The 12,500-nt window shown below is 47.4% G+C and overlaps 1 protein-coding gene across 1 annotated transcript in view; it reads right to left on the bottom strand.

Annotated features, from left to right (window-relative positions):
- Positions 1-3,953: 3,953 nt before the first annotated feature.
- The window catches only part of bahcc1b (BAH domain and coiled-coil containing 1b), a 47,768-nt gene continuing 39,221 nt past the window's right edge, over positions 3,954-12,500 (bottom strand). The window contains 12 exon segments of the mRNA XM_083686917.1: positions 3,954-5,632; positions 5,741-5,977; positions 6,156-7,543; positions 8,350-8,481; positions 8,607-8,723; positions 8,858-8,966; positions 9,101-9,176; positions 9,450-9,567; positions 10,079-10,214; positions 11,458-11,532; positions 11,840-12,087; positions 12,213-12,362. Of these exon segments, the coding sequence (XP_083543043.1) occupies positions 5,423-5,632; positions 5,741-5,977; positions 6,156-7,543; positions 8,350-8,481; positions 8,607-8,723; positions 8,858-8,966; positions 9,101-9,176; positions 9,450-9,567; positions 10,079-10,214; positions 11,458-11,532; positions 11,840-12,087; positions 12,213-12,362 (2,996 nt within the window). The 3' untranslated portion in view covers positions 3,954-5,422.

Genomic DNA, 12,500 nt, shown 5'->3' with positions numbered 1-12,500 from the left:
TCAGCATCAGCCACAGCCTGGGACACCGCTCCCTTACACATTAACATTGAGCTGCTTCAGTCAGGGCCACAGGCGCCTGTAACCCGACTATCAGGTAAATCATGCATCAATGTCAATTACAGTCACATGAGCCCTTCTCAAGCGATAGTCGAATTCTCCCATTAGTTGCTTATAATAGGAGGGTTACTTTGAGTAGAGTAAATGCAGCCCTTCTAAATACATGAAGGTACCACAGTATTGGGTGTCCTATACAACTGTACCCCCCCCCCCCCACACACACACACACACACACACACAGACCCCCCCCCCCCACTGTCCCAGTTGGGATGTGCCACCCTGAAGCTCAGTGACCCATGGTCACCCCGTCCACGGTTCATCCAGCCACACTCACAACTCTCACACACAGCTCACTCTGCACAGCAGTTGGCCTGAGTCCAGGAAGAGGTCAACAGTCTCCACCAATCAATCACTGGGGCCTGGCCTGGCCTGGCATGGCATTCCAGTAACAGAGCCATGGGATTCATATCAGTCGTCGAAAGTGACCTTCTCTCCTTGTCTTCGTTCCTCCAGGAGGATGGATGATCACCTCAGCATTTGTTTTCACCTGTGTACAATACTTCACAAACAAGTACAAATAAGAAGGAAAGGAGCCAAGGAAAGGAAGCCACCTTAGAATATTTGGACGTAGCCTTACAGGCGACAGGAAGAAGAAGGCACAGTGAAGTCCGGCCACAAGAGGAGGGCCATGAAGACGCCAAGCCAGCGTAGCATCTGCTATGTTATGCAACCACAACCTGCAAGCCAGGCAAGAGTTATCACCATCCATAAGCGCACACACACACACACACACACACACACACACACACACACACACACACACACACACACACACAATTAGATCCAAAAGTAGCTAGATGGATATTCCCCAGCGAGTTCACACTGGCTCAAGTGGACGATGAATGAATTCAGATGTCTATTTTATGTCTACTTTATTTTATTATTCTATTGTCACTTTATTTTGTTGTTGTTGTTTGTGATGTGAGCTGCTGTAACGCCTTAATTTCCCCTCAGGGATCAATAAAGTACCTATGTATCTATCTATCTATCTATCTGTCTAATGAGGTGAAGTAGAGTAGTGGTGAACTGTTTACGCCCACCCAATCAAACCCAGGACGACCTCTGAAATACCCCACCATGCACGCACGCACTCGCGCACGCACGCACTCCCGCATGCACGCACACACGCATGGACACACGCACACACACATTAACTGTATCTCTGAGTTGATGTGCTTCACAGTGCTGCAGCTGACATTTCCCCTTCTGACACATACTGTATAGGCTATATCTGAGGGTCTTGGGAAGTTCCTTCCTTCAATGCGCACACACACAAGAACACACACACACACACACACACACATACATTTAGATGTGAAAGCCTTCACTCATTAACCCCAGCTTTGCCCCTGGCCTTGCATTGTACCCCTATCTTCCCCTGCATTCTGGGTAAAGTAGTTTAACAATGTCAACCAGATAAGCCAAATGCAAACCTGCAGATAAGGAGTGAAAGACAGCTCTGAATGTCTGTGTGTTTTGAAGGCGTTGGTCGGTTGAGGGGGCGAGTGGTGGGATGCAAAAGACAAACAGTAAGTGGTGTGTGGGTGTGTGTGTGTGTGTGTGTGTGTGTGTGTGTGTGTGTGTGGTCAGACTGGCAGGCACACTGTTTCATATCTGTCTCTGCAATAACGAGGTAAACCGCCCACGCTGATAGCACAGAGGACAAAAGAACACAAATACACACATACCACAGGACAAAGGATGTGTGTGATACTGTACTTGCCGTACGGCCAAGGATCATTAGAACAGTCACTCAGGAAAGGGTGATTCAACTTTTCCAATACGACTCAAACCAGGGAAGGACATGTCGGCCATTTTGAAAAAAAAGTTGTTTGTATGTTGCCACCAAGAAGCTACAGTAACATGAGGCTAAGGCTAAGGCTAGGTTACGGTCTTTAAATGTTTAAAAAAATCCATTTGACAAACAGTTCAGTTACAATGTGATGTAAAGGTGTGAAAATATCATAGGAAAATTCTAATAAAAGCTCAAGAAACTCTATACTGTTCAGGGGACAGTCTTGCCTTCCCTCCCTCTCTCTTTCGCTCTCTCTCTCTCTCTCTCTCTCTCTCTAGCTCTCTCTCTCTCTCTCTCTCTCTCTCACACACACACACACACACACACACACACACACACACACACACACACACACACACACTCCTTTTAAGCAACGTTCCCTTCAAAAGATCCTGAGTACACTATTGAGCCACGTAAGAGGAAACACACCTACACACACACACACACACACACACACATTTTAAATCAGTGTGTTCTTGTAGGGGTAATATAATATGACTACGTTGTGCTCTTAACAGTTCCGTTCCATTTCTACTATTCTGAATACCTGACCCACCTGTACTGCCTGGGGAAGGTTTACCGCACCAGTCTGTCATGCAGCTCTGTATACTGTTTCTTCTTCTCTCTCATTCTAGGATACAGTTTCACGTTGCTTTCTACCTCTCGTTCTTCCCATTCTTTAACTCTCTTCTTTATTCCATTCTTCGTCAGCTGACAAATGATAGGCATTGATAAGCACAAGACTACATTCAGGTACCTCACACCTTCTAAAGAAAGGCACTCAGAAGCGTACAGTGTCTTGTATAGTTTTGAATATTTTTTTAATGAAATGCAACGCAAAGGCAATAAAATTAAGATAAATAACTTGTTTCTTTTTACACAGGGGAAATATTTTAGTCATATTTCCAACAATGACTGAAACAATGTCAAAGTATATCAACTATACAAAGTAGTTTCCAGTGGGTCTCAAAAACAGGTCGCACAATGATGTCACTTCCCCAAATGTGATGCTCAGAAGGAATCCAGTGTTTCTTTAAGAAAATACAGCTTTCAAAAATCAATTTATAGACCCATAAAGTAACATTTGAATGGATTTTCACATTAGATTTCTTTTAAAGCTTTTGCTTCGCAGTGTAACAGCAAAAATGTTGTTAAAAAGTCAATGTCCAAAATGCAAAGACATTTATTTTTTCCAAAAAATCCCTACACTGAAACAGTCATCACAGGCTTGCATAACAGTCAGGAAAAAGACAATGGCAAAATAGAAATAAAAAAAACATTTAAAAAAACTCAAATAGACATTTTTGGCAAAGCAGGAAGAAAAGTGACAAGAAGCACAATTTTGATTTGATCCTTGTTTCGACATCGCCCTCATTGATTGGCTCTGATTGTCCTTCACAGTCATGTGATGTCATTATGGTTGTCATGGAGCCTTCAAGTGCATCAGCCATGCGATGTGCAGAAAACGTTGCTGCAACGTTTCCAAAGGCTCTAATGGCAACATTGGGTGAACACAAGCAAGTCAGCAAGAGACAGCTACTCATGCACACCAATAATAGTGAACACTGGAGCTCTACTTCAAATACGTTTGTGATTGCAGGGCTCCCGGATTCGGATTTGATTGAATATTTTAGTATTCTCTATATTGCATTCTAATGTGATGAAGCGTAAATTCAGAGGCGCTTTGGTTTTTGTTTTGTTTTTTTGAGGCCAGATAAATATCTACATTTCATATATAATATAGATATAATACATCTAGAACTCTCGATTTTTTAGGGATCAGTGAAAAGAAGAAACTCGGTTTCTTTCCAGTATTTCTAAAACAAATAACAGAGATTTGAAACCCCCAGAGGAGAAGCACATAACAGAAGTAATAAACTCAAAAGAAAAATACAAAAACAGGCCTATGACGATGTGGACACGAAAGCCTTTTCCACCTTTCTTATAAAAACAGCCCCCCCCCCCCTCCACCCTCCCCCCACCATCATGTCATATACATAGAGATCTACCCCTAATGACCTCTGACCCCCCCCTCCCGTCCTCTCCCTGTAGCGTTTCAACAGAACCTATTCAGTGCAGGGAGAGAGACGGTCTAAAAACTCCCCCTCCTTAAGCCAAGAAGTACCCCTATCACAACTCAACGGTTATCTCTTGAAAAATAACACAACCCCAAGGAGCAACAAAGAAGAGTAGAACACTCTCTTCATTTATATTATATATGTATTAAATGTACAGTTTATGTGACATCTATTTACAGTACATATGATGTACACACAGAGAGTTAAACAAATAAAAGCAACTGTACATGTATGCACCTGAATACAAGGATAAGAGAGAGGTATTGAAGTGTATGGCTTGACTGGAGATAATCATTCATTTTTGTCATTTAGTCTAGCGAAAACGCGGTTAGTAAATCAATTGATTATTTTTTAATCTTCAGAGATTTACTTTTAGAGTGTTAAAGACATCAAGGGTGTTTCATGAGGTCTAGACTAGAGATCAACACAAGCACGCGCGCACACACACACACACACGCGCACACACGCTAAAGCACTATTTACTCTGAGCTCATCAAGTACCAAATGGGGCCACTATAGATAGCGATTCTCCTCACCCACACACCCACACACACACACAAACACACACACACACACACACACACACACACACACACACACACACACACACACACACACACACACACACACACACCTCAGAACTACAGTGTTTTTGGTCCTGTTGGGATTTCTTAATCCTGTCGTCGTTCATCAGACCAGTGTGGCCAATAAGACCATTACAACCAGTGTCGGGAAAGAAAGGCCTCTCCTTTCAGTATAGTCTCCCTCTCTCTCCCAGTCTCTCTAACATGAGTCTCTCTCTCTCCCAGTCTCTCTAATATGAGTCTCTCTCTCTCCCAGTCTCTCTCTGACAGACCGCCTGAGTGTAAGAGTGTAGAAAGACTCTGTTTCAGAAGGTCAGTAGAGTCTTCCTCCCTCCGATTGACTCCAGTGCTAATATGTGATAACAGATTCCACTGGGGCCCAAAGTGCTGCTGACTCTGGGGTAAGTCTACCAAAGACTTAGATTGGTGTCCTCGCCTCGAAAGATGCACGGATTCCCTCCTTCTGTTTTTTTTTTTTTCAGTTTCTATTCCGCCAAAGGACAGCACTCAGCCGCACTGGGAGTCCTCAACCAGTTAGGACCCTGAACCAGTCCAGGGTTGTCCTTCTCTCCGGGCTCTGCTGGATCTGAACTGGACTGAACCAGTCTGGACTGACACCAGCGCCAGTGCTCTACAGCCATCATGGTGGATAACACAGCATCCACACAGGAGGGTTTCATTCTCTGACACCAGCACCAGCTGGATGAAACACCTTCTCTCTGTCTCCTGGGCTAGCTCATCCTCTAACCATGAATGGATAGCTCTTTGCTGTCCCTTCACCATTGTCTTCCACTCAGGAGATCAACTCAGGAGAGGTCGGCCATCTTTGTTGTTCCTCTCCAGGGTTGTTAGGAGACAATGGCCACACCCTCTGCGCTGACCAGCTGGCCTGTGGTTGGCTCATAAGTTCCAGCCTGGTAGAACAGGTCCTGAGCCCCGCCCCCTGGCTTCTGTCGGCGAATCAGGTGCTCATATTCGCCCCGGCTGACCACCTGGCATCGGTGGGAGATGGTCTGAACGTCGTTCTCATCCTCGTGGCTCGACTGGTACAGAGCATGCTGGGTAGAGGGGAGAGGTTCCTGTTAGTGCTTCAAATTATTTGTATTTGTTTGTTGTGTTATTCTTGCAGGTTATAAGAAAGTGTCTTCCACGTCTTCCTGCCTTACCTTGCCGTCACGGTGCCTCTTGCCCAGGCGTGTCTCCTCGGGGTGGTAGAACCACTTAACCCGGACCACCATGCTGGAGCTCCAGGACTCCCACAGACTCTCCACCCGACCCACGTATGGCAGCTGGGGCCGGCCAGGAGACAGGAACACAGCACAGTCCCCCACATGCACCGTCTCACGCCCCCGCACGATCGCCTTGTAGAACAGCTTCCGGGCTTTACCTTTCAGACCTCGTCTCTGTGTGGAGAGAATAGGCGGGAGGGGGCGATTAGATGTTGAGATGACCTCAGCATTAAGGCTTCCACTTTCAGATACTACTACTAAGAAAACTTCAGATGAAATGACGTCAAATGACATTTTCACCCACAGCCATGTCAGAAATAAGCCACAATTTTTATTGTGTCTAGTATCTCACCTGTGTGGGGTTCCCAGACCATTTCCACAGCTGGCGGCCAGGCAGGAGGGCAGCCATATTGGGCAGGGGGTCTGGTGATGACATCCTCTGTCTTTTGGCTGAGGAGTCCTTGGCAGGTTTGGACTGAGAGTTCACAGGGGTTAGGTTCGGAGTGTGTGTGTGTGGAGGTTCTTCTCTCCTCTTGATTTGGGTTTTGGCTGTGCTACTGTTGGCCCTCCCCTTTGATATGTTCTCCCTCCTGTCCTCGACCCTTTCACCTCTCACCTTTGAACCCATGACAGCCATGGCTGCTTTGGCCACATAGGCATGAGGGGGGGCAGAGACTGAGGGGTTAGGCTTGGTGGAGGGGTCAGGCTTGGATAGGTCAGAGGTCATGCTCTGTCTGTGTTTGTGTTTGTCCTGCTGGAGCAGCGCACGGCGGAGAAGGACAGAGGAAGACTCTTCATCGGAAGAATATGAAGAGTCGTTGTCTGAAGAACAAAGGGAGGAGGAAGAGAGGGAGCCAGAGGAGGAGGAGGAAGAGGAGGAGGACGAGGAGCACACGGAGAGCCGGGAGAGAAAACGCCCCGCTCCTGCTGATCCACCGCGCAGCGGTACCGTCGTCCTACGCCGAGCTTCATCATCCTCATCCTCATCCTCGTCAAGCTCGGAGTAGGAGCTGGGGCAGTCACTGGGACAGTCCAGACCAAACTCTGCCCCTAGTCCTCCAAGACCAGAGGAGGGGAGCCCCTTTCTCAGGGCTGGCGCCCCCTTGAGGAGAAGCTCAGACCTGGCCCCCCCACCCTCTCCTCCAGCTCCTCCCTTCTTGCCATCCTTCACCAGGAGGGTAGGGTTGATGTACCTAAGGGGTGCTGCCCCTCCCTCCCCTGTAGAAGGACCCTTGTGTCCCCTGCCACCCCCGAGGCGTAGTAGGGCTTTCCCGTTCTTAGTTTTGGGAGAGGTCACGCCCTCGTGGTCCAGCTTGACCAGGAACTGCTTCCTGTCCCTGTCGCCCGACTTCCTGCTAGAAGGCGTTGTCATGGGGACATCCCTAAGCCCATGAGGCGTTACCGTGGTAACCGACCGGGTCCCAGGTCCGCTTCCGAAGGTGGTGTAACCATTGGCGATGCTGCTGAAAGAGTCAACGGCAAAGGGGGAGCTGAACATTCCCTTGAGGGGTACAGGAGGGGTAAGAGGGTGAGTAGCGGGGCGATGGAACACCCCCAAGTCTCGCACCCTCCTCTGGGTCTTACGAGACGTCCCGTTGAACAGGAAGAAGTCCACAGGAGGTCTCTTTCTGGACGGAACAGCTGCTGGCCAGCTCAAAGAGGAAGTGTTGTTCTTGGTGATGGTCTCTGTTGATGTCATGGAACTCTTGGTCTCTGAGTGGATCTTCTTAGGACGTCCGACTGGATGAAGAAACAGAGTAAGGAACGGCACAGAGAGGGAAAGTGAAAGAATTGAATTAGTCTTAGCACTAGGTAAACGGCTTTGCTCTGAAAGAGAGAGACTGAGAACAAAACAAATACAGATTGTATCTATTAAACCTTAATTCGCCAACTAAGTAATTGAGAATGTTGAGAGATTGAAGATGTTTAAATGTGAGTTTATAAGTCTGTGTGCACATTTATGGGTTCCTAATATGATCTGAGAGCACTCAGATCAGTGACAGTTGACGCAGTGCTGATGTAAATGGTGCCAGCTTGGGGAAATGGGAGTGCGGGCCACAGTGACTGAGGGTGTAGAGCTGGTCTGACCAGTATCTCTTCTACAGGTGGGCCTCTCAGGCAGTTTGGCTGCAGGCTATGGTGTCTGACTGGGGCTAAGCTGATGAGTGATGACATGGCTGCCTATCCATTTCACATCTGACTAATGCTATTCTGCAAGCATCAATCTCAAACCGAACGGGAAAGACAGGCACCGTCTAATTAGATAGAATTACACCATGCCAATCTTTCTCACACGTTTGGGATCGATATAAGATCGATATAAGTCGATATAATGGGTTCTACAGAACAGGTGGAATTGGATATGAATCAATCCAAATTCTAGACCATTTGAAGTAAAAAAAAAAATAAAAAAAAAAAACTTTCATTTAGGGTTGTACTGTCGTACCTTTAACTACGCCTAACTGATTTATCTAATGCTTGTCTATAGTTCTCTGTGATGGTTTGGTTGCTGGTTTGTAGTGGTTTATAGTGGTCTGATCCATTACCTGGCCGCTTCTCCTGGATCCTCCCTCCTGCACTGGCCATTCTCTCTGTGGCCATGTCTCTACGCTCCTGGGTGGAACTTCGGCGAACACGTCGACCAGGTGTGACAAGAAGGGCTGGAGAGGGCTCCGCACCTGACAGAGAGAGGGGGGGGGGGGGGTGATGTGTTATTTTAGGCAAGAGAGGCTGAATTTAATTTCATTCATTCATTCATTCATTCATTCATTCATTATGTTTTGTTCCCTATAGGTTTCCTCACAGTGGATTTGGTACCCCGAAGGCAGCAGACGGACGTTGGGGAGGGAGATCCTCCCTCTGTCTCCATCATCAAACTCCACCATCACACTCCCCTCCTTCTCTTCCTCACCTGGGCCTCCTACAGCACACACACAGGGAACAGTGTCACAGTGTGTAAGTGTGTGTGTGTGTGTGTGTGTGTGTGTGTGGGGGGGGGGGGGGGGGGGGTGTATGTGTATGTGTGTGTGTGACAGAAAAGTGCCTGTATCTCACCTCTGTGGACATATCCAGGATAGAGGCAGCGAGAACGCTCACTCCAGTATGCACACACACGCGTCCCTGCAGTCAACGTGGCTTCTGTCTGTGGACGAACATCCAGCACCTAACACACACAGAAACAGAAGTCATGGAATTAAGGTGGCAACCAAATACACATACGCATACACACATCCATATGTAAGGGAGGGAACTAAATCAACATCAAGTTAACAGGGGGATCAGAGAGGAGAGACTCACCGCTTCCTGCAGCAGCTGCTCCAGAGAGTAGATCCTGGGACGGTTCCCCCTCTCGCCCTCAATCACTACACTGAATCTAATAATGGGAGAGAGAGAGATAGAGAGAGATAGAGAGAGAGAGAGAGAGAGAGAGAGAGAGAGAGAGAGAGAGAGAGAGAGAGAGAGAGAGAGAGAGAGAGAGAGAGAGAGAGAGAGAGAGAGAGAGAGAGAGAGAGAGAGAGAGAGAGAGAGAGAGAGAGAGAGAGATGTAGTGAGTGAATGATGTAGGATATTTGAATGAAGAGAGCCATCTGTGTGTCTGTGGCTGAGAGTGTTCTATGTATGACCAGAGGTCTTAGCGGGGCCTTACATGTCTGGCAGGTCCAGAGTGTGAACACAGGCAGCATACAGCAGCTCATCCTCCTTAGAGATCAACACCTTTAGACCGTCCACCAACATCTCCTTACTCAACACACAGTTGGGCAGGGCTGGAGAGAGAAGGGGGGGGGGGTGTTAGGGTGAGAGAGACATTTATGAAACTTGTAAAAGGTGTGTGTGTGTGTGTGTGTGTGTGTGTGTGTGTGTGTGTGTGTGTGTGTGTGTCTGTACAGTATGTGCATGCATATTTTTGTACTGTATGAATTAAGTTTAGCAGTTTAAGTCAGACGACGCAGCTGTCATCTCAGGGACAAGGCTTAAAAGGGCCTAGTATGCAACTCTCCACCATGGTTAAACAGTGTACACCACTGGCTATGAGAGTTATACTTATGGGTCGTCCCACCCACCGCCCCAGCCTCCACCCGCTTGGTCTCTCTGTATTTACCTACCTACGGGGGGGGGGGGGGGTTTATGTTATTTTGTATTTTATGATGTTTAATTTCAGGCAGGGAACTACACAGAGTGGAGCCATTCAATTACGCCCAACCTAATTGTACTACCCTTTTCATTAAACATGATTAAACTGATGTTTGAAGTGTCCTGACTGAACTGTGTTCTCACCTGACACTCTGTGAGTCAGAGGCAAATGCTCTAGCTCCTCCTCCTCCCCCTCAGAGAAGCTACTCTCCTCGTCCAATCGGAATCCTTCATCCGCTGCAAAGCTCTCCAGGAGTCTGCTCACTGCACGGCCCTTAGCCTGGACAAGTAACAGGAATTATGTCACTGACTATCTCATTAAGAAATTCAACTGTCATAGCACAAGTGACATATAGGATGAAGACATAGGACAAGTGTCAATAAGCATGGCAATGTTTTCACTCCTCCAGTTGAATGCCTTTAAACAAAAGGAGACAAGGTGGAAAAGTCACTTTATACTATTGAGATACACCCCAGGGTCTCCTATGTTAACCAGGTCGATAGTAAAAGAGATTGCATTTCTTTAAGTAACCTCTGCCCCACACACACAAACATACACACACCCTCACACACACACACACACACACACACACACACACACACACACAATGACACACACCAGGAAGCCCATGCTCCAGACCAGTCTGAGCCAGTTTATCTAACGACGACTGATGACTGATGATGGAGTGGTAAAATCAGCCCGTTCAACAGGTTTGTGCCTGTATTTGGGGTTTCCAAAGAAAGGACCATATATTACAGCCTGAAAGGTGTGTGTGTGTCTTAGGGAGTTTTCAACAGAAGGGGCTATATATTATAGTGACAGAGGTTTCGTAACCAGAGGGTATGGAAGATTACTCACATCTCTGTGTAGGTGTGTGTGTGTGTGTGTGTGTGTGTGTGTGTGTGTGTGTGTGTGTGTGTGTGCATGGGTGTGTGTGTGGATACAGAATGTGTGTGTGTGTGTGTGTGTGTGTGTGTGTGTGGGTATGGAGGTAGATGTTTGCATTTGTTTTTTTCACTTTGATTAGAGTGTTTGTCACATTCTCTCAGGATGAGTCTAATTAAGATCAAACAGCCTGGGCCAACTCTGAGACAACCGCAGGGCATTTCTCACCAACACTGACTGGTTTAGTATACTGACAACATCTTCGCCCATACATGCAAACACACACACACACACACACACACACACACACACACCGTCAGCAGCATCATGTTCACCCTTCTTATGACAGCCCATATATCTCAGTGGTAAGGGATCAGCCCACGCAGGGTTAGGTAATGCTGTTGGTCCTGCCCTAGGTTTTTATAGGTGCTAGAGGGGTGGGGTTCAGTTTTCCAGAGCACCTCAAAGAAGCAGCTCCAACACCTTTACCCCCCCTACCCCCTTCATCCCCTACCCTCTAACCTTCACCACCTGTCACCCATCTCTTGATCCACCTCCTTATGTCCTTCTCCTCCCCCTCTCCTCCTGCTTCCCCCCCCCCCCCCCCCCCATGCCCATTCACCCCTCCCGTCCTCACCTGCTTGTTCCTGCTCCTCCTGCCCCTGGTGGTTTCTTCTCTCTGGGTCTCAGTCTCCAGCCAGCAGCCTCTCCTCTGAAACATCCACAGATCACAGGTTAGCATCATACACACAGACAACCAAATAAAGAGAAATGGGTGTCATCTCAACGGTCCGAAGAGGCTTATCTTCATCCACACTGACAGAATTTTACACATAGATATGTGTGTACGTGTACAATTATACCCATGTTTTAGCCTATCCTGTGTTTTCAGATCAGATAGACGGTAAGGAGAGGATGAGAGGAAGACGCTTTTGATAATTGAGATGGAACAAAAAGACCCCAACATCCCCTCTGCTCTGCCAATACTCCACCCTCGGTCCTCCAAAACATCTCCTCACCTTTCCCAGAATGACTTGGGCCCCTGAGATCTTCCTCATGGCTTCCCTGTTGATTCTGTCAGCCTCTGAGAGTGATCCATGGATCCCCCTGCCGTCCCCGAGGCCGCCGGCCGCCAGTGATGCACTCCAGCTGGGAGTGCTGGCACTCTTAGCTCCCTGGTGCTCCTGGAGGTCTGTTCGTCTCCTCTCTGCAGTGCCTGGACTGGGCCTGGTCCTCCTCAAGTCCACACTGGGCATGCTCACAACACCTGAAGGGGGCAACACCATGATGGTTATGACCTCACAATAAGGTATTAGATGGCCACAATGAAATAAATAAATGGGATTAATAAGTAAATGGGATTATTTGAGAGTCCTGGTCTCTCTCTCTTACTCTGGGCTTTTTGGTTGGTTTGAAGTTTTCCAGCTGATAACAGAGAGGGACTAATCACAGAAGAGTTTGTTGCCGGGTCTTTGGAGAATGACTTGGTCTTGATGTCATGGGTTCCATCCTCGCTGTCATAGCTGCCCTCCTCTTCTTCCTCTGTGGGATCAAGGATCAATACAATTGATTTTTTTTTTACTGATATTGACAACAGGTTCTCAAAGCCATCCTCCAGTGCATAAACCTTAAGCTGCATAGGAGCTTAAACTGACTTACAGACACTCATTAACATTCCTA

The sequence above is a fragment of the Argentina silus genome, assembly GCF_951799395.1.
Source record: "Argentina silus genome assembly, chromosome: 16".
Lineage (NCBI taxonomy): Eukaryota > Metazoa > Chordata > Actinopteri > Argentiniformes > Argentinidae > Argentina > Argentina silus.
This window is presented reverse-complemented; position numbering and strand designations above follow the sequence as displayed.